At 41.5% G+C, this 27,537-nt stretch overlaps 1 protein-coding gene across 1 annotated transcript in view; it reads left to right on the top strand.

Annotated features, from left to right (window-relative positions):
* The window catches only part of LOC141921254 (chloride channel protein C-like), an 84,017-nt gene continuing 56,480 nt past the window's right edge, over window positions 1–27,537 (top strand). The window contains exons 1-8 of the mRNA XM_074819599.1: window positions 1–245; window positions 1,167–1,299; window positions 5,470–5,550; window positions 6,545–6,720; window positions 8,824–8,916; window positions 17,584–17,827; window positions 21,182–21,376; window positions 26,126–26,223. Of these exons, the coding sequence (XP_074675700.1) occupies window positions 1–245; window positions 1,167–1,299; window positions 5,470–5,550; window positions 6,545–6,720; window positions 8,824–8,916; window positions 17,584–17,827; window positions 21,182–21,376; window positions 26,126–26,223 (1,265 nt within the window). The remainder of the gene's footprint in view (window positions 246–1,166; window positions 1,300–5,469; window positions 5,551–6,544; window positions 6,721–8,823; window positions 8,917–17,583; window positions 17,828–21,181; window positions 21,377–26,125; window positions 26,224–27,537) is intronic.

Genomic DNA, 27,537 nt, shown 5'->3' with positions numbered 1-27,537 from the left:
ATGTCATCACTTTTTTCCCATAGGATACACGTGGAAAATGATGAAGAGATGTTAATGGCGGAAGATCATGGGCCTCATTTGATTCATTCTCAGGATTTTAGGAGGCGATGTAGCATCAGCAGAAGCAGTTTAGCATATTATCACTGCAAGGAGGAGGAGAGAGAACACCTGATAGCCCATGAGAGTTTGGATTATTTGCCTTCAGACAGTAAAGTTTATAAGAAATGGCTACAAGAGAAAACTTAAGGTAAACTTACCCTAAATATTGTTAAGTTGCCTCTAAACTATGGGTAATTTGAACAATCCAGAGAGATGCCTGATTGAAGAATGAATTAAGAAAGTGTTACTTACTGTTTCTGTAAATAGGAAGATACTTTAATAGAATGTATAAGGAGGCCAAGTGGCAAGCAACTTTGATTAGAAACATTTTTTGAAAGTGCTTATGCCTTTGCTCTTGACAAATTACTGAATATGCAAAAAACATTTATTAAGTACTCAGTGTATACAATGTATAAAAGGAAGACTGCAGAGGTTTGGGGAATGTTCTCTTACTGCGACTTGTCTTGACATTCACTGCTTCTTAGTGTAATCTGCAGGAAACATGGTGTTTGAATCTCAGTAGGGGTGCTCTAGTCCTAGATGATACTAGAAATAAATCAGAAATTATTATTTGTGCGCAATTACTATTAGAAGTATGAATTTAGGAAAAACAGAAACTAGAGGTAAAGGTTTGCACATCTGTATGACAGATGCTCAGTGCATTAGTTGTAGTAGAAGAAAACAGGAATTATATTGAAATGAGTTTTGAGTGCTCTACTGAATGCTTAATTACTGAGTTACAGAATTTATTTTTGAGATGACATCAAACAGCATCTAAAAGCAGATTGCACTGCAACTTATATATTAAAAAAAAACCCCAAAACAAACGAAAACAAACCAAAGAATCCAACCATGTTCCTTACCCAAACGGAAATGGCTTTCACCTGAAGGTAGAGTTTTGTTGAGTGTACAATTTTTAATGAGATATTGGCAAAAACAGCCTCTTGCTCATGCAGTCACAGTTAGTAATCAAAATGCTCTAAAAATAAAACTTGCATATTTGTGAGAGGAAGCATGGCAAATAGTCCTGTGCTATAGGCTGAGAGGTAACTGTATTTTCCTATTTCTAGAAAAGAGTGGGATCCATGGCTGCTGATGGGGCTAATCGGAACAGCAGTTGGGATGCTGGGGTTTTTGATTCATCAGATAATTGACTCTCTCATCAAATTGAAATGGGACCTGGTGGAAAATTACCTGCAGGTGAGCAAGAGAAAATCAGAGCAACCTTTTCTGTGTTTATTAGAAAATCCACATTGTAAAGTTTTAACTGACTAGAGGTGCTGCTTGTCTAGATGGGTGTGGACATCAGATGCCCTGTGGTGCTTTGTGTAGGCATGCTTTGGTGTCCTTTGCTACAGCTTAGCCTATAGTACAGTATAATATCTGATGGTGTTCTTGTCATGAGATTGATGAAATATTAATGATTAAAATATTGTGGCCTTCCTCTTCCTCCTTGTACATAAAGGGCATGTGCTGCTTTAGGTATTGTTGGTGTCCAAGGGAAGCAATTAGGTTTCTCTTAAGGTATATAGTGATTGTGGACCTGGTATCAGATATGTAATTTCTTTCTATGTCTGGGGCAGCTATCTTTTGCTAATGCTGTAATAGATTATTCTGGAATTTGTCCTTGATGGGTATCATAATCTCTGTGATAATTGGGATGGTGTGGTAAAAATCACTGAATGGCTAAAACCAATGTAAATGTTAAGGCATCTCTCACACTGACTACTGCTTTTTCTCCCCTGTAGAGAAGCAGATGGTAAAACTTTTGCCTGGTTTGTGATATCTGTGGTAGATAGTATGAATACTGAAGAGCTTCTGGTGAGAAAGGGGCTTTGAGCTTTTGTTCCAGCTGATTCCTGACCAGGGAGGCTCAGGCATCCTGTCAGCAGGTGCTGGGGGGAGCCTGTATAACTGTCAAGCATGGCATGCAGCCAGCAGACACAGCAATTTGTGTAGAAGTGGGTCAGGGTCAGGGCTGTCTGTGCTTTTGCACTCAGAAGAGGTGGCAAGGAGCTGCTGGAGATGCCCCAGCACTCAGGGGAGACATTACCCCTGACTTAGCAGAGGCCACAACCCAGAGCAAGCCCCTGAGGGAGGGTGCAGCTCTGCAGGTTTGGGGCTCTGGGCATTGCCTTGGGGCCTCTTGCTGAGGCTGGAGCATGGCAAATGAGCTCCTTGTCTGCACAGATGTGGTAGGATAGCTGACACAGCTGGAGCACTGCAGTGGCTGAATACAGGCTCTTTAGGAAGAATAGACTAGGATGGTTAGGAGGGGAAGTTGCTCTTTTTTTGTGAGAAGGCAGTGGGAAAGGATGGAGCTCTGCCTTGTGACAGATGAGAGTCAGCTGAGAGCTTGCAGGTCAGGGTTAGAGGGCACACCAAGATGTATGATGTCGTTGTGGGTGTCTGCTATAGACTGTCAGCTCAGGAAGAATTAGCCAAGGCTGTCTTCAGACAATTGGAAGAAGTTTTGTGGTCACTGGCCCAGATCCTTGTGGGAATCTTTAGCCAACCACACCAGTATCTGCTGGAAGGACAACACTGCAGGGCACAAGCAATCCATGAGGCTTCTGGAGCACGTTGATAACTTCCTGATAGATGATTGAGAAGCCAAAGAGGGCACATGCTCTGTTGGACCTTGTACTTACAGACAAGGAAAGACTGGTCAGGGATGTGAAGGTTGGGGCCAGCAGTGACCATGAGATGGTGGCATGCAGGATCCTGAGATAAGGGAGAAAAAGCAGGATCACAGTTCTGGACTTTAGGAGAGCACTTTGGTCTGTTCAGGGATCTGCTTGGAAGAATGCCAGAGGAGACCATCCTGGAGAGAATATGGGTCCAAGAGGGCTGGTTGGTTTTCAGGGATTATCTCTTCCATGGTAAAGAACAGTCCATTTCAATGAGCAGGATATCAAGCAGGATAAAAGGTGGCAGGAAGCTCCTCACAAAACTCAGACATGAAAAGGAAGCACACAAGAGGTGGAAGTAGGGACAGTTGACCCGGGAGGAATGCAGAGACACTGAGTGTGCAGGGATGGGGTTAGGAAGCCAAAGCACATCTGGAGTTGAGTGTGATAAGGGATGTTGAAGGGCAACAAGAAAGGCAGGAGGTGTCTACAGGTGCATCAGCAGCAAAAGGAAGACTAGGAAAAATGTGGGCTTGCTGTTGAACTGGGTAGGGGACTTGGTGATAAAGGACTTGGAAGAGGCCAAGGTACTTGATGCCTTCTCTGAGGGAGCTGGCTGATGTCATTGTGAGGCTACTCTCAATTATCTTTGAAAGGTCATGGCAATTGAGGAGAGGTTCTTGGGGACTGGAGGGAGACAGTGTCATTCCTGTCTTCAAGAAGGACAAGTACAGATCCAGGACAGAAAGACATCCAGGGAACTACAGGCGAGTCAACCTCATCTTGACCCTGAGAAGGTGATAGAGCAAATAATCCCAGAAACCATTTCTAACTGTGTGAGGAACAAGAAGGTGATTGAGCGTAGTCAGCATGGATTTACAATGTATAACAATCTTCTACAATGAGATGGCTGGAGCAGTGGATGTTGTTCATCTTGACTTTAGCAAGGCTTTCATCACTGTCTCCCATATCATCCTCGTAGACAAACTAATGGTCTATGGGTTAGAGAAGCAGACAGTGAGATGGATTTAAAACTGGCAGAACTGCTGGGCTCAAAACATTATGATCAGTAACACAAAGTTGAGCTGGAGTCTGATAACCACGGGTGTACCTCAGGGGTCAGTACTGGGGCAAAACGCTGTTGGATATCTTCACTAATGCCCTGGATGATGGGACAGAATGCACCCTCAGCAAAGTTGGAGACAAAAGCAAAACTGGAAGGAAGCAGTGCTTGATAGACCAAATGATTGTATTGCCATTCCAACAGCCTCCTGCATTAGGAGGAGTGTTGCCAGCAGGTCGGGGGGAGTGATCCTTCCCCTCTATTCAGCACTAGGGAGGCCACATCTGGAGTACTGGGTCCAGTTCCAGGCTCTCCCAGAGCAAGGAAGACATGGATGTGTTCTCCACTATTCTGTGAAATCAAGATAATGGAATAATGCTGCCAGCTGCTGAAGGACAGATCTCAATCACTTTACAGAAATGCAAGGGAGGACTTATTCTGTGGAACAGATGGAAGCTGAATATATCAGAGGGAGTATCCAAGAAATGAACAAGTTTAGGCTTTCCATGAAGAAAGCATATATATATGCTCTTGGAATATTGTTTCCCTGGGGTTTCTTATATACAAGCTATGTGTATGTTTATAAAATATATAAACAGTAGAAGAATACACATGCATACATGTATATATGCATTTGTATGTATACACATGCATGTGTGTATATATACACACTAAAGTATAAATAGAGAATATCTAGAAAGAAACCGCAGTTTGACTCCAGGGCATCACAACAGCCATTACACACACTGTTTGTCCTGCTGTATAATCATATTTGTCCTATTGTATTAAACTAATAGAGAGGAACAGAAGGTAAACTGATTTGTACTGATATCAGTACAAATGTACATGTAATTCCTGCCCTGGAAGACCTTCCTATCTAAAAATCTCCTTCAGCTGTGGATGAGCAAAACTCATTTTTCATGCACTTTGTGTTGCTGTTTGGCTGCGCTGCACGATGCACTTACAAAAGCCTTGACGGGACATGCTTCTGGGAAGGCTGCAGTGTCCAACTGTAATGCTGTGACCTCAGAAATGCAAGGGATGTGTTTGACCTGCGCACACAATGAATCACAGCTGAGTGCTGTGGAAGGCAGCAAAGTATGTGGGAGCTGAGGAGTTCTGGAGACAGCACGGCTGCGGTCAGCCCAAGCACAAACAAACCAAAACCCCGTGAAGACTGAAATGTGGTTTTTAAATGTGAGAAGGCCTAGTATAAGAGATGTCTTTTTGGTTAAAATAAAGTAGGAAAGAGCTTGCTCACGTATATTCTGTCTACTAATAATAGGTACAAATTCATAAAGGTAATCACTGATGTATGACTTTGAAGCCTCCATTCATCAAAATGTCTCTTGAATTCACCATGTAGCATTTTCTTGTGCATGTAATGAGGTCCTTTAACTCTGCTTCTGATCTGAAGAGGGCCTTGATGAGTAACAACATATCCTTTATAGTGTTTTTAAAGATGGGCAAGAAGTCCTGGAAAAAAACACGACTCTGAAAATCATCATTTACCTTACTTTTACTCACTCCCACCCTTCTAAAGAGCCTGCACTGCTTGTTTTGGTTTTTCCCTGTGGTACATCTTCTGCCTGCAGAAATCTGTGGGACAAAAGATCATTGAAAAGCAGGACATGGTATATGGGTGCCAGTATAGTAACCTATTTGTCAACTGGACAGGATGGCAACATCCATATGACCTGGCTGTGTGCACTTGGGTCTGGGCTGGCCATGGTGGTTCTCTCTTCAAGCTCAGTGCTGGTAAGTGTCTCTGGCACAACAAGCCTATAATTCTGTGATAAACCAAATCTCTTGCTCTTCCAAATACTGGTTAATTAATTATTTTATTTAAAAAATGCCCTCTCTATTATACAACCCAATTGGAGAGGTCTTTCTTGGCCTTCAGCCTAAAGCTGGATTCCATTGCCCATAACTTGTATACAAGTGTCTGGGGTGAAATCAGTGGTGGTAGCCATGCAATTTACACTTACCATGTAATGTTTATAAAATAAATACAAATCGCAGCTGGTGTAACTTGTGAAAACTATGTATTTGGAAGGGGCCTAAGCCAAAGACTGTCAGTCCATATAAAAGTTACTGGTGGTTTTAGACTGATCTTTTAGCTGTGCTATGTGGGTATCACTTGTAGCCCAGATCAGTACTTTTACGAGGCAGCAAGGCTAAAACATTGAGCCTTTCTGTCATTTACTGTACTGCTGTGTTCAATTTAATTATAGACAGGCAATTAACAGCATAGGTGAGAGAAAAAGTGAATGTTTTACTGAACTTACCCTGAAATCCAGCAACAGTAGGAAAAGGGAGTTTGCTGTTATACGTGTAATAACAGACCAGTTTTAAGCTATCTAAAGTCTGAACTGACTGGACGAATCACGCAGCTTCACACGTACACCCTGCCCCACAGACAGCCTGTGCAAAGACAAGAGGCTGGCTGGCTTCAGGCCTTGGTGGGGGGGTGGCAGGGGGCTGGGACTGAGGTCCTTGTCAGTCATTTTCTTCTCTCATTACCCCCAGTTTGCTTATAGTAACACTGTTGGGAGCTTGAATTTTTGCAGGTAGCCGGAAGTTACATGTGTATCTATGTTGTCTGTTAATTCTGGGAAAGTTTATTCATGAACAGAGCAGGGTGAGGGCTGGACTTGAAAACTGTGTGCATAGATGCATCTAACACATCAACATCTACTAATTGTTGGCCATGTTTCTCTTTCTTTTTTTTTTTTTTTTCCCCTCTTTGCAGTTCTTTTGCCCAGCAGGTTCACCATCTGGCTTGCCAGAAATCATTGGGTATTTGAATGGTACTTCCATTCAACATCTTTTTAACATCAAGACCTTTTTAGGCACATTTGTCTCATGCGTGCTGGCTGTAGCCTCCGGGCTCTTCTGTGGGCCAGAAGGTCCCATGATCCATTTGGGGTAAGAAATAGAAGACAAAAGTTAAAGCTATCAGGCTGAGGGTATGGGTTTGCAATGTCTGTTTTGGTGGCCTTGCTGGCTTAAAAAATACCCTGCATTGGGAGCTCTTTTCACCTGTGCTGTCCCCTCCTTTGCATTAGCACAGCTATTCATGCCATGCAGTGATGAAAAATATTTTTTCGCTGCATCTTTTACATACTGGCTTGGTTCCCTAGTATGATTCCCTGTGAGGCTCGGCAAGCAGTTCTCTGGACAACAGCAGTCAGTTTTGTTTCTGAAAAGCTGTCCCGCAGCTATGGCCTGCCAGCTGCTTTGCATCTTGTGTAACTTCTTTTACCTGTGCAAAGTCTGTATAAAAATAAAGCCAGTCTCAAGTGGCTACGAAGAAAAGGGGCAACAGTTTTACAGCCACCTGCAGAAGCGCTATAAGTAGCTGTGCAAGGCGCATAGTGATGAACGGCTAGGCCCTTGGGGTCTGTGTTTCCAGCTTACAAACCTCACAGCTGCCGGTGCCAGCTAAGGGCGACCACAGAAACCAAGCGCTGCTTTGCAAGCTCTGCAGATGGCAGATTGCAAGTCAGGTTGGAGCTGCTTGTTGTTGGTGCAGTAGTGTAACACTATGTTTTTAGGTAGGGAAAAGTAGACTTTATAGTCTTTTTGAAGTATAATGTTTTTAACCCTCCTTGCTATATACAAAGAAAGAGAATCCCCATCACCCTATTTTGGCCCAGGGCCTTGTAAGAAGGGGAGAGGAGGGTTGCCCAGTCCTGCTCTGTAGGTTAGAGCATTTCTTAAAATTTAAGATGTTGCGATACAGCCAAACTTAGTGACTGCAGGCCAGATTTTGGGCTTTTCTGTTTTGCCGAGTGACATAATTTCCTTTATTTGCCTTTTAGAGGAGAATCCTGATGCACTTTATTACCATTATTAAACCATATCTTGAGTAGAGGTGGTAAAATTAGTCTCTGCTGATATGATATAGATCGTTGGTTGGTTGGTTTACTGTTTTACATCTATCCTTTTTGGTTTCGGAAGGTATTTATCCTTGAGGTTTGTTACTGGCCTGACCAAACCTATCCTCCTCCCCACCACCCTTTCACATTTTTTGTTATTCTGTGGGTTTATATTTATTTATTTATTTGCATGGAGGTGCAGCACCCTAGGGGATGACTCACATGTTCAAAAATAGGAGCACATGGTTAGTCAGAGGCAGCCACAAACCTTCCAGACAATGATTACCAAGGTTTAGCTCTCCCTTTAGGTTTCTTTTGTTTTCTTTGCTTTCAGACATTGTGTGTCTCCAGGAGCTCAGAGACTGCAGCTGTGATTTTTTTCCTTTTGTGCTGGGTTGGTAACAGTGATGCATGAGCCAAAAAATTGAATCATATTTCCATGAAGAAAGTCAGCACGGTACTAACGTGATGTCTTTTCAAAACATAGGAATTAAGAGCTAGTTTAATTTAATTTAGCTGGAACCCTCCACCATTTTTATTAAACATAAACACACGTAAGTTGCTAAAAGCCTCTGAGAGATTTGTTAAGGCTCCTAATTTAAGTCTTGTAGGAAAGTTCTCCAAGATTATACAATGAATAGATTTTTCATTTCACTAAGGGCTTGGATTTTATTTTTTTCCCCCCTCATTTAAATGTAGTTTGAAGTGCTGCCTGGGAACACACTGTAATAATTTAAATTATTACACATCTTCTGTTAGAAGTAGGCCTGTTCTGGCTGCCATGGTCATTAACCTGGGAACAGATGATTGAAATGATGGGCTGTAGTCTGACGTGTCACCACACTGGGCAGACATTAACATGCAGTTCTTCAAAAGCCATTTCATGGTCTATCATCACAACACTCCATGCAAAAGAGACATTTAAGTCTCTGAGTCAAGAATCTGAAAGTCTTTAGTAGCCTCCTGCTTTATGTCAACGGGACTTTGCATATTTAAAAGACACATTCAACATTTTCCATGTTTAAGTCTGTTGAAACCAATCTAGCTTTGCTGCTGCACTCCAGCTAAAGTCCTGTCCTCCTCTGCCTTTAACTGTGATTTATGAATAATTTACCAAAGAGTGCTCTTAATTATACAACATCACTTTTAGTGCTCTCCTGGGTTGTGGCCTGAGCCAGCTGCAGTTGGACACCCTTGGCGTCCACCTCCCGATCTTCACCAGGTTTCGGAATTCAGCTGATAAGTAAGTGATGGGCAGAGCTGTGGGGCTCTGGGAGGGCCACCCCGCTGCTTGTCCTCAGTGCCCAGGGGGTGTCCGGCAAGTTGCCAATGAGCCCATTGCAACTGGAAGAGAAATGAAGATACTGCTCCAGCAATCTTTCAGCCTTCCTGCTGTTTGTCACTTTGGAATGGGGATAAAGTCACCCACTCTAATTAAAAAAAGTTGTTTAATTAAACAACTTTAAAGTTCTTTAATTAAAAGAAAGTTTGCAAGTTGTTTTATTGAATGCTTGTGAAATAATACATTAATACTGGAGACCTTTTCCAATTGCCTTCTGGGTTGTATAAGGAGGGAAAAAATGCAGGATTTTTATACGTGGGCTTTATCCTCAAATTAACGATGATGGCCCAGGAAAAAAGAGATGACAGAGATTGCACAATGTGCACAAGGGACTCTTGCTTTATTTTTCTAGTTTTGAAAAAGTAAATTGTTTGTGACACTTTTTAAATCTGGCTCTTCTCTGCTCATGCGTGTCTGTGAGATAACTCTGGTAAGCTCTCTCTTGTGAACAGTTCTACTGAAATTAATGAGATTAGTTTCCAGAAAAAGAAATTACAAACCAGTTTGTCTTCTGGATGGTATTTATTGTCATGTTGACATACAAAACCCTATACAATACTGTTTTTTTTCTAAAGCAAGGAAAAAAAGAAAGACTCCTGTGTGTTAATTTCCTAGAGAAATACAAATTCAAATGAATGGCCACTGTGAACTATCTGTAGCCTAAAAGAAAATCAAAAAGCACCGAAGGGAAGATGCCTTTAGCCTTTTAAGATCAGTCATTTAAATAAATCTGAGACATGCTGGTTAAACAAAACATTAGTCATGGAAGAAATCAGCAATTGCAGTAAGAGAAGCAGTGAGAACTTTTTTTTTCTTTGCAGGATCCAGTTATAGTATAATTAGAAAGAAGAGTTAGCTTGCAGTCAGGAACCATCCTTGGAGATACAGGTTGTGTGGAAGCCCCCTTCACAGAGAGGGTTGTTGGTGAGCAGGAGAGACAAATTTCAGTCTAAGCGAAACCTCAGTTCTATACAAAGACCAGGATGAAAGAGTCCCCGTTCCCCCAGTATCTTTTTGAGTTAAGTAGGCTCAAGAGATGTACCCTCTCCAAGTACAGGCACAGGTAGAGCAGTAACTCAGCAAACATTAGGATGTTGAAGGATCTTAAGGCGTCCCTCCATCAGGCAGCTGTAACAGATGTGTGGAAAGGGTCCAGTTTCGTTGTTGATACTACTGGTGGGACACATAGCCTGTACAACTGACTGCAGCAAGAAGTTGGAGACATCCAAGCAAAGCTCGCCCAGCTTTTACTGTGGCGTGCAGTACCCTTTGAGTTCCCTGCTGCTGGAAACAATGTCACTGTGAAGATATGTGTAAGTAAAAATCCATGCACAAGAGTGCCTAACTCAGCATTTTTGAGTTGGGAAAAAAAGTTGCCTGTGTAGCTTTAACGGTGGGCTTTGTTAAGGGCTTTGACACATGACCTCTAATCTTTTCCCTTATTTTCTGTCCGTTACCCTCATTGCCACCCATCTTTATACTGATAACATTTGTGGACACCACAGAGAAGTCAAAAGGGCCCCCTAATATTTCGAGGTGATTCCGATCTGTTTTTTTTTTTTTTTCTTTTTTCCAAGAACTTAGTATTTCTTAATATTAAAAATACTCAAGTGTTTTGTATACTTGTTGACTTCTGCTAGTACTGAATGCTCAGCATTTCTGCAAATTATCCCTGAGGTCTCATGTAGCACATCCAGAAGATGCAAGTTTTATAAGCTGGTGAGCACTAGTGATTAGTGCATTATATGTATCAGCATCACCCCGGTATCCCCCACAAAGGCTGGACTTGAATCTAGTTTTCCAAGGCAGAATTCAAGCATAATTTTATTTCCTCTGTCTATATCCTTCCCTCTGTTTTGCACTCTGTGTCCTTCCTTAAAAATGTAACAGCTGTCTGATGCAGGATGTTGTTTTCATATAATAAAATGGGTGCTTTGGAAAGAAAATTATCTTGTGCGTAGGAAAATAAATAATAATAAATGTATAAAGGAAGACTGTCCATTAATGCCTTTCTGTACAACACTATAATTATTTTTCTTTTTATTTTTTTCTTGTGTTTGTTTTTTTTTTTCTTGTTTTGTTTTATTTACTGGAATTGGGTCACAGTGCAGATCTCTGCAGTTTGAACTCCTGTGGAGCAGTTTGCTAACAACTGGCTACGTGAGAAAGGGCATAGCACCGAGGAACTGCTGACAACGGCGACGTGATGGGAAAATACCGAAAAGTATCAAAGAAGAACAAAGAACAGAAGCAAGACTATGTACAAGGCCTTGCAGAAATCATAAGGGGAGGGATTGGTATTTAACCTTAGCAACCAATGTATCTAACCTTAGCAACCTATAAGGAGCTCGCTTTTGCAATATGTATGAACTGATTATTGTAGATATAAAAGGAGTGTGAGTACTAATAAAGTTGAGCCTTTGTGCATTAAATGATGGCTGGGCTCCCTCTGCGTTCTTTCAACAAGTGGTGACCCCGACGTGATACGTGCCAAAGGACGTATAAGGCGCCACGAAGGATAAAGACCAGTGAAGGTGGTTCAGGTCCTTAAGCAGCGAGGACGGCGAAAGGCGACTGAAATAAGAGAAAAGGCCCGCGCCCTGGGTGTCATAAGAGGTGAACCCTGCTGATACGTGCTGCCGAGACCTGGAAAGGCTGCAACGGAAAAATTCAGGTATGGACAGGCAAGCAGCATATGATTTATTTGCATCCTGGCTGACACAACGCCGGGTTGAGGGAATAGATGTAAAAAAGGATCTTCAGGGGCTTTTAGCTTATGGGGTAGAGCAAGGTTGTTTTATTAATCCACATGCAGTTCATGAGTTATCGGAATGGCGAAAATTTGGAGATAAGTTATGGGAATTAACATTGAACGATGATAAGACAGCAAAAAAGTTGGGAAAGTTATGGAGGATGGTTCATAATGAATTGTTAAGGTATCAGGCGGAAAAAAGAGCTGCACAGGGCGCAGTTGCGGCAAAAGAGAAAAACACCAGATATGGGGAGGAGGAAACTAGGTGGCCATTACCGCCTACGTTTCGTGAGCTTGTTTTACCACCTTTACGTTCCGAAGAGACGGGACAGGAAAGCTCAGAACGAGTTCTCCCTACCGCTCCCCCCGCCCCCGCCCTGAGTAGCCCTGACGCGTCCAGCCACACTGTGACGCCGGAAAGCGAGAATTCTACTCCTGGCTCAGAAGATGGGCTGGGGATAGAGATTGCTAAAGAAAGGTGTCGGGCTTGGAATGCATTGGCACGAGAGGGGTTAGAAAAAGGGGATGAGGCGATGACTCAGATGGCGACAGCAATGGCTTTTCCAGTTCAGTTTCAGCCGAACCCAGCTGGTGGAATAAATGCTACTGTTACGGCATTAGATTGGAAGCTTTTGTCACAATTGCGCTCTACAGTGAGTTCTTATGGTGTTACTGGTGAACCGGTTCGTCAAATGTTAGATTATCTCTGGAGCACTCAACTTCTTTTGCCTGCAGATTGTCGGGGTATAGCAAAGTTAATTTTCTCTCCTAGTCAGTTGTTGTTGTTTAATGCGCATTGGCAAGCGAGAGTATTAGAATCGGTAGCGATACAGCAGCAAGCAGGAGATCCATTACAAGGGATTACAATGGATGAATTAATGGGGTTAGGACCTTATGCTAGAGTAGAAGCTCAAGCACTGCTCGGTCCGGATAAAGTGAGAGAGGCAATGAGGTTAGTGAGAGAAGCCATAGAGCAAGTGAAAGAGCCAGGCGGAGTTCCAATGTATATGGGAATTAAGCAAGGGAGAGAAGAAACTTTGGGCAGTTTTGTAGATAAGTTGGTAAATGCAATTGAAAGAGCAAGAGTACCTATCTACATGCAGGGTGCTCTCTTAAAACAATGTATTTTGCAAAATGGCAATCCTGCTACAAAGAGTTTATTGAATACATTAGGGGCAAATTGGACTGTAGAGGAGGCACTTGAAAAGGCGTCATCGATACCCACTGGACCTCAGGCTTTTCTTGTAGAGGCAATAAAGAAATTAGGGGAAGGAATGAAAGAACAGGCTCAGGCTACTCAAAGTCAGGTTATGGCAGCCCTTGCGCCTCTCCAGACTTCGGCAACAGTTACAGTGCAAACACCTCAAAAGGGGCAGCTGCGGTGTTACCGATGCGGAGCTCCAGGGCATGTACGAAAGAGTTGTACAGCCAGAAATGTATGGTGTCAAACTTGCCGATCCAACTCCCATAATGAGGGGGCTTGCCGCAGACGGTCGGGAAACTCCACACGAAGCGCGTTCGCCGGCCACCGCGCGACGACGAAAATTGCAGCCGCAGCGCAGTCCTTCAACCCGCCACCCGGGGAAGTCTCGGGTTGGACCTGGCAGCAGCAGTAGACGTTACCCTGTTAACAAATAATCCTCAAACAATATCTACGAATGTACGAGGACCTATCATTATTAATGGGAGAGCCATGGGAGCTTTATTATTAGGAAGATCATCGGCATCACAATGTGGACTATTTGTTTTACCAGGAGTTATCGATGCAGATTATGAAGGTGAAATCTATATTATGGCATATACACTGAATCCACCAGTAAAGATTGCACAGGGACAACGGATTGCACAGCTGGTGCCCCTGCCACAAGTGACTCAAACAATACGACCAGTGACTGAAGAGAGTCGCGGAAACAAAGGCTTCGGATCTACAGGAAGCCTGACCCTGCTAACACTGAATCTGAGTACGAGACCCAGAAAGACTGTTCACCTGTCATTTCAAGGTAACGCAATAACTGTGGAAGGGTTGTTAGACACAGGCGCAGATTCCAGCGTACTGTCGCCTTCTTCTTGGCCACAAGGCTGGCCGTTACAAGAGCATACCACCACCATCACTGGCGTGGGTGGTTTAACTTTAGCTAATCGAACGCCGCCCCTACAATTAACAATTGAAGGACAAACAGTCACAGCGGTGCTTGCTGTAGTGCAATTACCTCCAGGGGTAAACTGTTTAATTGGAAGAGATGTGTTAGCACAAATGGGAATAGTTTTGACAAACGATCACCATTTATTCTAATGGCCATTGCTTGGACTTTCCCGATCCCTATGACTTGGACATCTGACGATCCAATATGGGTAAAGCAATGGCCACTAAAAAGGGAAAGTCTTGAGCAAGCACACCTGCTAGTACAAGAACAATATCAGCAAGGACATTTAAGATTATCTACTAGTCCTTGGAATACTCCGATATTTGTCATAAAAAAGAAATCAGGCAAATATCGACTTTTGCATGACCTTAGGGAAGTAAACAAACAAATGGAACCAATGGGGGCTTTACAACCAGGTATGCCGAATCCAGCTATGTTACCTTATGAATGGCCTATATTGATTGTGGACTTAAAAGATTGTTTCTTTACGATTCCGCTTCATGAAAAGGACATGCGCCGATTTGCTTTCACTTTACCAACAATAAATAGAGAAGGGCCAGATCAACGGTTTGAATGGACAGTTTTACCACAAGGAATGAGAAATAGTCCAACTTTATGTCAGATTTTTGTAGAATTACGTCAAAAATGGACTAATGTTATAATTTATCACTATATGGATGATATATTATTTGCACAGAAAGAACCATTTACAGAAACACAGATAAAAGAAATTGTAAACACCCTTGCAAAGCAAAGATTGGTAATTGCACCAGAAAAGATACAAAAAACAGCTCCATGGAAGTATTTGGGATTGTCTTTGATGAAACAAATAGTAACACCACAAAAATTGACAATTAATCCTGAAATCTCAACACTGCACGATGCTCAGAAGCTATTAGGAGATTTACAATGGCTAAAACCTATAGTGGGCATCCCAAACGAACTTTTACAACAATTACGACCACTGTTAAAGGGAAATGACCCTGCACAGGTGGTGTCTTTATCAGCAGACCAGAAGCGAGTGCTACAACAGATTATGGACCGTATTACTTCTGGACAAGTGCGTCGGAGAGATGCTGAGCTCCCCCTGGACATACTTGTGTGGATGGGTTCACAGCATTTGCTCGGAGCTATTACGCAGTCTAAAAAGAAAACGGGGGAGACATGGGTGCTAGAATGGATCACGCCAGCATTACAACAATCAAAATCTTTACTTCAAAGAATTGAGGCACTAGCAAATTTAGTAAAGAAAGGTCGTGTGCGAGTTATTCAAATAAGTGGAAGAGAACCTCAATTCATATACTGTCCAATGCAGAAGGAAACCATGCAATGGTACCTGGCAAATAGCATAGCATTGCAGGAAGCCATGTTAAATGGGCCAATGATGTTGTCAACTGATCAATTATCTATGGAACCTTTGAGATGGTTAGGACAATTACATTGGATTGAACAGCCAAAAAGACAACAGGCGCCGATTCCGAATGCCATCACAGTTTATACAGATGCAGGAAATAAATCTCAGACAGCAGCTATAACGTGGCAGGAAGATTATACATGGAAACACGAGATATTAAAAGCCACAGCACAAGACACACTACAAACTTTGGAACTGTTGGCAATAGTTTGGGCGATGGTTAAGTTTAATGGACCATGTGAATTATTAACCTGGGGCAGGGGTTATGCTTGTGTCTCTACAGATGCCGGCCCTCGCTGGGTTCCTGCTCGGTGTGTTCGGCCTGTGCTGGAACCTGCATCAGGCTGAAGGATGGGTAGTTCCACAACCCAAGCAGAATATATGGGTAACTTTGGCAAATATGACACATCAAGAAACCTTGTGCCTTTCTACTGCGAACCCGGAAAATCCATTCTCCACCTGTTTGGTGGGAGTGCCAGTAGACACATGGCCAATCCCACAAACCCTTCAGGCTTTCTCTCTTTGCAACTCTTCAAAAAATTGTACAGATAATTGGGATGGTGTATATAGTCACCTTCCACAGGTTACGCAAGAACCCCAAGAGCTAGAGTTGCTAGGCTCTGTTATAATGGATGCTTGTGTGTTTTTTAATTACTCCTATAACACCACACGGAGAGGGCAAAATGTGAATGCAACTAATGCTGCTTATCATAATTCAACTGCTTGGTGCAATTATACTTCGACTAACATCTCACGATCTTTTGCTGTTCCTCTTGCATTACCTCCTGGTGTGTTTCTAATCTGTGGAGATCGTGCCTGGGGAGGCGTCCCATCTAAACTGAATGGAGGCCCGTGTAGCCTCGGACGCCTCACGTTATTAACACCAAATGTGTCAATGATTCTGAATATGACTCGAAAACATAAGCGAGTCCCAAGGACCGTTCATCGGTTTGAAAGTTCTTGTCGAGATAACGTTGAATTCTGGAATCCAGGCCAGATCATAACGGCCTCCATATTGGCACCAGGAGTTGGTGTTGCAAATGCCTTAACGACTTTGAATAAGTTGGGATGTTGGCTTAGCAAACAGACTAACGCTACTTCTTTAGCTTTAAGTGGCCTTTTAACTGATGTTGATAGTGTTAGACATGCTACTTTACAGAACAGGGCTGCAATTGACTTTTTGCTTTTAGCACAAGGCCATGGATGTGAGGAATTTGAAGGAATGTGTTGCATGAACCTGACAGACAATTATTCTTCAGTCCATGCAAAGATTAAGAAATTACAAGAAGGTCTACACAGCTTGAAACAGGTAGATGGATTAGGGATTGAAAGCTGGTTAAAAGGATGGGGACTTTCTGGATGGTTGATATCTCTGGTCAAAACTGTGGGGGTCATGATCTTGGTAATTGTGGTTATACTTTTGATGTTGCCATGTATTGTCAGTCTTCTGCAAAGGGCCCTGCAGAAGACTGCCTCTGCAATATTTTTAGCACAAGTGCAAAAAGAAAACGGGGGAGATGTGGAGCAGTTTGCTAACAACTGGCTACGTGAGAAAGGGCATAGCACCGAGGAACTGCTGACAACGGCGACGTGATGGGAGAATACCGAAAAGTATCAAAGAAGAACAAAGAACAGAAGCAAGACTATGTACAAGGCCTTGCAGAAATCATAAGGGGAGGGATTGGTATTTAACCTTAGCAACCAATGTATCTAACCTTAGCAACCTATAAGGAGCTCGCTTTTGCAATATGTATGAACTGATTATTGTAGATATAAAAGGAGTGTGAGTACTAATAAAGTTGAGCCTTTGTGCATTAAATGATGGCTGGGCTCCCTCTGCGTTCTTTCAACAAACTCCTAATGCAGCTTACATCAACAGAAGTTTGTTGCTCTTTGGGGTGTATGTGAGCTCCATGCCTTTACAGGGAGGGAGACAAGGCGTATATGTTCCCTCTTGATTTCTCAGACATTTACAGACTGAGGCACGTCTGCCTGGCATTGGGCTAGTCGGCACTAGTTCAGCAGCTTGCTGGCATGGTGCAGTGGTCCCTGCGCGATGTTAGAGGAGTGAGGGTTGTGTCAAGGCCAGAGGTCAAGACGGACAGATCTGAATTCAAATCCTAGAGATGAAAGGCACAATAATAACCCTAAAATAAACCATCAGGTCTATAAATTCAGCCCCATAAACCCAGCTTTGACAGGAAATGATGTTTATGGAGTTATTATTACCTGAATTTTGACTCTTCTACCTGTTGCAGGCGCAGTTTCATTACGGCTGGTGCAGGAGCAGACATAGCTTCGGTATTTCGTGCCCCCATTGGTGGGCTCTTGTTCACGTTAGAAGAAGTGTCTTCATTCTGGGACATCAGGCTGGCCTGGCAAACCTTCTTCTGCTGCTTGATGGCTACCTTCACCACGGATTTACTGTCGTCTTCTCTCTATGGGTTTGTTTACAGAGGTCATTTTGGATTTTTTGAAGCAGAGAAAAGGATTATATTTTGGGTAGGTACTGTGTGGGTATAGGAAGAAATAGATGCAGGCTTGTCTCTTGCAGCACTGTTGTTGAAAGAGTAGCAGGGAAGGGGGACTGAGAAGGGGAAAGGATGGTGTATGTACAATTATCAGATCAGTGGATATGGAAACTTTCACACTTTACATCTTGTAATCCCTTAGATACAACAGAGAGTTGTTTTCTTTTAAAGTGAACAAATAGACAAAGCATCTACGGTTTGCTTATTAGCTAAACATATAAGTTATCTTAATAACTTTCTGCATTGGTCCTGGATAAGAGAGGGATTCTTCGACGTAAAGGAAAAAGCAGAGAAGCTCTTGAATAGGGTGTCCTCTCCTTCTGTAGTCAGCTTGAGCTCTCCGTTGTTGCTGCAGGCATTGCTGTACTGTGCCACTGTTCCTTGGTGTTTACAGATTAAATGTTTGAGAACATATAATCACTCTTTGTTCCTGGTTGCACAATGGAGGTGACCTTCAGCCTCAGCTACCTTTACTTTATTCCTTCCAGCATGACACAGCCTTGATCTTTGAATTTTACCTTGTGTCCACCTAAAAGTAGTTGCTTTTATTATCATGTCTTTCACTCATTTTTATTGCAAGATGATTCAATAGTGATGTGCAAATATCATGATCTTCGCTTCTTCTTGCCTAAATATCCTACTTTGTATTTGACTTGAAAATAAATTTGAGAGCTAGAAACAAAACCCTGGTCTTCTGAATCCACTTTTTGCTAAGTAAATTTTTCCTAACCTACTTCCCTGATCACTTTCACTGATCTCTGAATTTCTTCTGGCTTGTATCTCTCTAGCAATGCAGAAACCAGTTGGTTGGGAAAATGGGCAACATTTTTTTGTGTTCATGCTGCCTGATATAATGATTTTGCATATGCTGTGCAGAAGTATGTGGGGTATTTGGGGTATATTTGCTTTACCACAAGTTTAGCTGGGGCAAGTGAAGAATACATTGGTTTTCCACCCAAATAATTTTTGTGGACCAACTCATAGTGCAGTCCCCAAACAGTTGCAGTGACACAACCAAGAAGATCAAAATTTGTGGCGGAAAGGTGAGACTATATGGGCAGGGAATGGGTCAGGCCTGCTGAAGCCAGATTCATTGCTGAAGCCAAAGTATTGTGCAATGAACAGCTGCATGCACAGGGGAGAGTGGATTCACTTCAATTGCTATTTTACAATAAGCATTGCTCTTTTTAACATTCCTTTCAGGATGTTTTCTGAAAAGAGCAGTGGATTCTGTCTCCTTCTATCTTCTCTTAGTGTCATTAAAGGGAAAAGCTAGCTAAAATTATTGTCAATATGACTTCTGCCATGGTTCAATAGTTCTTGGCTCTTGGTGCGGTAGAGATAACCAGAAACATTTTCATTTCACTGAACACGGGGCTCAGGGGAAATTTTGCTTCTTTCATGTTTTGTGGCATTAACCAACATAGTTTACAGTGGATAAACTCTGAGTTGAAAGCTTGTGGGTTATGTTTCTCAAGAAAACTATTTGTTTTCTTTGGTTTCATTCTACCTAGCAGAATGTTAGAAGGGGAATTTATTGTACTTCAGAGCATGAGATTTTCAGGAAGCTTTGCTTTATTTTTGCATAGACCACTGGATTATTTGTAAAGGTGAAACTTGCTCTGTAGGTAACAGATTTTTCTTGATGACTGGCCAAAGCCTGTGGTTGATACTACAACAAAAACAAACAATGCACTGTGCCACCTCTTATTCCCAGTGTGTGGAGCACTTGCTTGACTTTACCTTTATTGCCACACACATGCAGTGTAACTTGCATATATATTACTTTAAAACAAACATCTCAGTACATTTTTCCCTTAGGAAAAATGGAGCTAGGGAGAGAAAACAATAAACCCATGTATGTCCAATTTTAGTTTTAATGCAGTATTGGAATTAAGTAGACTATAATACAAGGTACTTGGATCCTGCAGTAAATAAACCAGAATTTTTCTACTTCAAATTAAGCTACTTTTCTCTGAATTTCAACATCTTAAGCATTAGATCTCTTTAAATCCTTTGAAGAAGGGTTGATTTAGTTATAGCTATAGGTAAAAATAGCATTATTAAAGTTTTGCTTAGTACATAGAGTACCTATATATGTGCTGGTTGTAGTCCTGATTGTAAGGTATAATAAACCTCAAGTCTCTCCCTACTCCCTGTGAGTATACCCTGCAGGTGTTGGGCTTCTTGTGCCTGGGGATGGCTGCTGGGATTCTCCCTCTTCCAGACCCATTTTTTAAGTCTGAAGCTCCCTATGAACCTACTCTTCAAGCCTGACTGGATTTTGACCCTGGCATTCCTCCTCTCAAGAAATACCACCAGTGTTTAGTACAGCCACCCAGTGGATTTGTTAAAATCTAGGCTAGTTGTAGCAAGAACAAGAATAAGATTAAGAGTCAAGAAGAAGAAGAAATGAGAGTTTGAACAGTAAGAGGGCCTGTACACTTGCTCAAGCAATTTAAGGAAGGCTGACAGTTTCTCCTATCTGCTACTCTCAAGATTATTCCAGTTTAGGATTTTTTTGCGGCAAACCTTGACATGTGCCCTTACTACTTCTTGCCAGGTAGCCTTTTGAGCATTTCTGATCTCTTACTCTGCCCAGATCCTAATCTTGACAAAAAGCCGTGTAACTCTAAGCCTGGGCTAAGGAAATAATATCCTTACAGTTTTTAACAGATTGCCACTGATCTGTTGACCCCTTTCTGTTAGCTGGAAGATAAAATTAAAACATGATATTGCTCTCATCCTTGCTGCCTGTTGAGGAATCAAGCAGAAAATTCAATTACTATTCCAGCTGCCAGATTATATTCTGCATTGTGATTCTTCTTCTGCAAGTTGTTCCAGATCAGCATCAATTTTCACAGTTTTACTTAAATAAATTTATTTATAAATGATCTCAAGGACATGGATGCAGGTGGACACTTAATAAATGAACTTTCCCAAACGTAGATATAGACACAGTGAGGAAAGCTCTGGTTCAGCAGAATCTTTTGAAGTGTTCAATAAGGCCAATATGTCATGTTATTTGGATGTAACCTGAAGTACTAAGTGCTTGTGGTAACTGCAGTGCATCACAGCAGGTTTCTGCTGTGAGTGCCAACACCAGTGTCTTACCTGCTGGTTCCACTCCTGTGAGGTGTGCAAGAGTACACCATCTCTCATGAGATCAGCTTTAAGTTAATTAGCGGAGCTCCCTAAACTGCAAGGAAAGATTTATTTCCTGTATGGAAATTACTTTGTGGTATCAGGTTTTGTAAGAGAAGGTATGGTATTTCATGTCACTGGCAGGACGCTCAGATCATTTTTTTTCCTTTCTTTGCCTCAGGTTAAGAACTTGCTGGACATGAATGTCTTGGCCTTTGTTCCCACCATCATCCTCGGAGTGCTTGGAGGTCTTCTGGGAGCTCTCTTTGTTTCCCTAAATATAAAGATTAATAAATCACATATGCAGTTCTTTAATTCAATTCCAAAATTATCCCTTAGAAAAACAAGCAAGCTGTTGGAAACTGTGCTCATCCTTGTAAGTAAATAATATGGTTCTCTTGATTATATAATATTTACAGTGACTAATGAGGGCAGGTCATAAATTGGCTGGATGGAAAAGTGAATCTCACCTGCTGGTACTTGATAATGTGCAACAGAGTACAGCAAACATGTATTTACAAAGTACATATAGGTATTTAATGTTGGTGGGTATGTAAGAATGGAAAAGACATGTTTTGTGTCTGTTTTTTGTTATTTTTTAATGCTTGAAGTATTTTATCTGTAGAGTTGCTCTCCCAATGCTGCTCTATTCCGATGATACTATATCAACTTAGTGACATGTAGCAGTTATATTGGTGTGCTTTTGCATTTATTTGCAATCAATGGAGGGCTGTCAGATGTCTGTTTCATCCATTTTTCTCCATTTTTCCTGGCTAGCGATTGATCCTCTCATTACCCCATGCAGCTTGCTCATGTAGCAGAACCAGGCGGACATCCTCCTCCACACTTCTGCATCTGGGCACTTTTTCAGCTGTTACATTGGAAAGAACAATTAGGAGACTTACCATAACCATAAGTATTCTTGCCTCAAGATAACAAAGAAGATCTCCGCCTCATGTGAGAAGAATAGATGCATGAAGAGTAAACATTGTAGAGGGTTTAAAAGTTATGGATAGGTACAGAAAACTTTCTGGAGCTAACTATTTATCTGGAGTCAGTTACTCCTAGTTGTTACTGATGGAAGTCAGCCTGGAGCCTCAGATGTCCTGATGAGACATGATGGGGCCTTTTTACCTCCAGGCTTTGGAGTTTCCATTTGGCATTGTATGGCTTTGGGGAGGGTCATGCCATTGGAATGAAAAGGGTATAGACAAAAGGTTCCCATATTTTGAACATCTTCATAATTTTCAATTTTATGCTTTGGTTATAACTTAAGTATGTTGTTAAATTTGGAGGAAGGAAACCTTCAGAGCTTTTCTACTGCACTTTTAGTAAATTGTGCAAATTTGGGTTTCTCTGCAAGTTTCTCTAGTGAATACCTGCTTGTCATAATTTTTCTTTTTTTCCATCATTTTTGAGGAAGTCTTTCTGAGGAGTTTTCAGACCTTTTTAAGTGTTGAGGTGATCTTTGTTTAGGGAAATCGGCGCATGCCAAAGCCCCTTCCTTCTGCCCTTTCTTAGGCTGACTTGCCAGTATGTTTTATGTATGCTATATATATATATTTATATATGTACTATTGTATACTTCCCTCCCTCTTCGAGAGAGGGTTGCTCAATTGTAGACCACTGGGTTGGCCATATAGATGTTTTCCTCCCATTAGCCCAGACATGCCTTCAGCAGCATTTATTCTCTGAGCCAGCAAAAGGACATAAGCTTCAGGCTCTTGCGAGCACTTGGGCTTGCATCAGCAACCTGAATGATACTGGGAGGAAGACAATTAGTATTTTAAATACAAAAAGTGTGAATAACCATAGGTTGAGGCACGTGGTCAATTCTCTGCAAGCTCTCGGCAGATTGGTACAGAGATGTGCACGTTTCCCATAGGTTGCACTATTTTTCCTCCTCATAGGATCAGAAACAGCACATTTCATTTAGTCCTTGAAAGCTGTGCATGCCATGGCAGTCCAGCTCCTCCTCCTCCTCTGCCTGGTCCTGCTCGTTGCTGGCAGCAGCAGCAGCATCCTGCTCGTTGGGCGCTCTGTTGGCACATCAGAGGTGAAATCCGACCTCCGCTGGGAGGAAGAGGAGGAGGAGGAGGGATCTTTGGGAACGGACTGTGCTGGAACAGGCCCATGCCATCGATGACATCTGGATTTTAGCTCCTCTTAGCGGCAGGATGCCGGCTTTTCAGTTTGCAGCCGTGTTTGCTCAGCATCTCGCTGAGGGCAGACACCCTGAGGAAATCACTTGAAGCTTTTTGCTTCCACGTTTGAAGGAGTGGGTAAGGTAGGTAGGGAAAATGGGTTTTCTCAGTGCTAGGGAGAGTCTTTCCACTGCTCAGCCTTCCTTCATTGTGCTACAAATTTGCTCCCAGGTCTTGCAAAGGATTTGGGACTTTGTGCTGTTGAGAACTGCAATGAGACATCCTAACAAAAATTCAGTTTTCAAACCAGCAGGATGAAGAGTAGAGTCCCATGTGTGGCTCCCGTTCATCCTGTGTAAACTTCACAGTTTCCAAAGGACCTCTGTTTGTGAGAGATCACGTTTGTAACAATTATTATTTTAACAATTTGGAACTGGAGCTCTGTGTTTGACAGTTGCTTCCCCTGCTATTGGGAAAGGTTTGGCTTTCTCATAGTACATTGCAAAAACCTTACATAAACTACTTAAACACATACAAAATACACAGTTTGTTATTACTTTTCTGGAAAAAAACCCCAAAACAAGCCACACATAAGACAGCAAGACCCAGGATGTTAAAAGATCAGCTAGGAAAGATTTAGTGTTGGACCTAAAGAAAATGCCTCCTAAAAGTTATTTTATGTTGTTTAGGAGTTGTGCCTCACTGACCCCAAAAGTTCATGGGGCAGTTAGCACCTTGCTAGATCATACCTGAAACTGGGACAAGAGCATGTGTTTTGTAGTGTTTACAAGAGCTTTTCTATTTATATATTTTTGTCTTCATCCTTAAATTTTTTTTTAAATACTGTTTTTCTACATTAATTTTATAGCATGAACTCTTACTCAGATTGTTTTTCCTTTTTATTAGCTCTAGGAGATCCTGATAGGTCACAGTCCTTATTTTATTATAACTTGGCAAAAAAACAGCAGGAAAGAAACTGTTTGATCTGAGAAAGAACCATACTTTTTTTTTTTTTTAAATTTTATTTATAAACTCACATAATCAGACAACTGAAAGAAACTATGTCACAGTGACTTTAACCAAAAATAATCTTGTCTGCATTTAAACTTGGAAAGAACCCATCACGGTATCTTCCACACCCACAACATAACCCGGAGTACCATTCCTTTGACTGGAATTGGATATCTAATCTTCAGCCCATAGATTAGGCAAAGCTGTCTTCCTAAGTGCCCTTCTGCCCCTTGGCCTGCGTTTGCTTCTCCTCAATTCATCACCTTTCTCTCTGTGAGGAAATCACAATGTAGATAATGTTTTGCCAAGAATCTGGCAGAGCTATCTTTCTTTTTCTATTTTTTTAATCATGTTGACTAATGTTTCTGTTCCAAAAGCTCAGTGTTTCCATGGGCAGGGTGGACAATTTAAGGATAGATGCATATATACTTATGTATTAAGCTGTCAAAACTTTAAAAGGGAACTTGAGAGGATTATTTTTTTGTTCTACCTAGCTGTGAAGATAGGCTACTGCTTTGAATATGTAGCCACTGGCTCCAGGCTAGCTGTCCTTCTAGTTCCCTTTGGATTTTGGGGCTTTGGCAATAACTTGACCTGGGTTTGAACTGTCCCAGAGTTAAGTTTTCAGAAACAAAACCTGACCTAAGATTTGTGAAGACTGACCTACTCCCAGTTTCATCTATCTCTTGTAGATGCGCTGTGCCCATAAGCTTATAATCTTTGAGATACAGAGAAACAAAGGCTTGAGACATGATTGTCTGACAAATTGTCACAACTGCACACAGCTGAATCTCAGCTTGAGGGTTTCTATAAATTTGCTACCTGAGCTGTTTTATAACAATCCACAGAGTGCTTGGAAAATATATTATTGTTATGGTTGTGTGTTCCAGTAATTTTTCTCCAGATGTCTAGTGAAATCTTTTCTAAATCTTTTTTTTTTTTTTTTTTTTGGGTGCATCTTCATTTGTTTAGGAATGTAAATTGATCTCAGCTGAGATAAAAAACCTAACATTAGTTTTGAATGAAATATACCTATGTTATATTGAACTATGTTATGCTGAAAAATACATATAACTGAAATACAGTCATCTCATGTAAAAACTTCTTTTGCTTTTGGTTAATGCAAAGCAGCCAGTGAAAACACCTTCTGCTGTGCTCTATTTCAAACACTTTTGGTTTCATTCATGTTTACTTCAAAATGGGTATATGGAAAACTAGGAGGAGGACCTGATAATGTCTCTTCATCCATTTGGACTGCAATGTCTGTGTCTCTAGTGTGTAGTATGTAATCTGCTTTAGGCATTGTCTAGTATTGCTAGGATGTCTAGGAACTTCTTTCTGTTGATTAACTGCATATCTGTCCTTTCCTAACATCCTCCTTATAAGACAAGGGAAACAATAAGTTTGCAAGTTAGAAACAAGTCTTTAGCTGTTCATAATGGCCAGAGACTTCAAATTTGCATAAATCAGGAAGTAATTTAAATTGAAGCAGTGGATTGTTTTAGACACACAGCATAATTTTAAGTACCAACTGAAAAACTAGGTCCTTAATGAAAGACACATAGATCCTGAGTCCTTTCTGTGCACAAGTTGCAGTCTCAGGCCGGTAGCCTGCAAGGAGCTTTGGCTAACCCCTTCTCCACTGACTGCCGTGGGCATGGTGGGGAGGCTGGTCAAGTGTGGTGTGTCCCATATGCTGCAAGTCTTCCTGGAGTTAGTGGTGGTCTCTGGTGGCTACGGAGCTGGAGGCCAGTTACCTAGTTGCAACAGTCAAGTCTCTGAAGTTAGATGGGATGAATCTGGGCTTTACTCATTGCTTATGAGCAAATGCTGATCTTCTGGAATATGTGGGCAAGACAAAAGGACCATTTCCTTGTGGTAACTGCTGGCACTAGTGATTTTAGACACTTTCTGGTTTTGTCTGTTTCTACATCTCACAATAGTCTGTTTACTTATTTTAATGCCTGCAGGTATGTACAACGACTGTTACAGTATATTTACCGTATTTCTTTCCTTGCACTACAGTCATGAGCGTGAGAAACTACCAGCTGAGAAACAACTCAGAAATGTAAGTGGGGAGAGTCACCAGGAGCGTGTCTATGTAAATAGAATTATTAACCATTTCTCCCAGTCAGTTGTTACAACGATTTGGGATGGAAAAATTCAAAGGTGCATCAGAGCTGAATGTTTAAAATGAATTCATGTAGCGACAAGAATCACACTTAATCTTTTAATCACTGAAATTTAATCACACTTAAACTTTTCTGGTGAGAGGCATTTGTCATCATGTCAAATTAAAGAAAAAAAAAAAAGGAGAAAGAAACAAAAGGGAGTTAAAAAATGAAAATAGCCTGAAACATGGCTGAACGTATCATGCAAGCAGTTTTTCAATTTAAAATCCTAATTTTGCTTTAAAAGGTGTATAGGCCTTATAGATAAGATATACAAGCTTATAGGAGACAGGCTGTGCTTTAACTGGAGAGCTGCAAATGGAAACCAATGGAAAACCTTTGCAATTCTCAGCTTCAGTCAGCTACTGTTGTCTAAGAGACAGGATTTGACCAGTCCTCTACATAAGAACACCAATAGGTAACACATCAGAGGCACTTGCCACTACAGCACAGATTATAATCTGGGGATTTAAAATGGCAAATACCGTGTTAATAAGCAATCAGGAAATTTGTGCCTGAATGGCTAGGGATTTTATGGGTAATATGGTTGAATTGATCCTTGAATCTGATACGTGTTTTGCAGTCTAAATATCTTTCTTGAGAAATACCTATGAGGAATCCAGAGGAAGTAGAAAAAGAATTGCTCAGGTTGAGGTTAAGTGACAGCTTGATTTCACAGTGCAAATGGTCACTACCAATTTGTAGTTTTACAAATTCATAAGTCTGTAAAATTTATGAATTCCTTCTTCCAAGTGGGCAGTGTCATACATATTGCATAATATGAACTGTAAATACTGAATAACTTGCCATTGGTGACTGGAGTCTGAACAGCTTATTTAAGTGTATAAAAAGCAGGCATACTTTCCCATTCTTGCCACCAGTTGTAGACTGTCATCTGACTTGCAATACCTGGTTTGGTATTTTTTGCTATAATATGTATTTACATATTCTTTATAAAAGCAGACTTTGTCACTTACTTAGTACCAGGACTTGGTGACTACGGCTATTTGGATTGCCACAGAAAACTTTTTTCTCACCCCGACATCCTTTTTTCTTTTAAGGACTAAATGCTTGCAAAATATTATTTTTCAAAACAAAGCTATTTTTTCTCTAAAGGAAAAACATCTGAAACCACAATGATTTCATGGTTTTTTTTGTCTGTCTCTGAATCAGAAATAGTCAGGCTGATCCAACCTGGAGGCTAAATGATC

The sequence above is a fragment of the Strix aluco genome, chromosome 1, assembly GCF_031877795.1.
Source record: "Strix aluco isolate bStrAlu1 chromosome 1, bStrAlu1.hap1, whole genome shotgun sequence".
NCBI lineage: Eukaryota > Metazoa > Chordata > Aves > Strigiformes > Strigidae > Strix > Strix aluco.
Note: the sequence above shows the minus strand (reverse complement) of the source record. Positions and strands in the feature narration are given on the sequence as shown.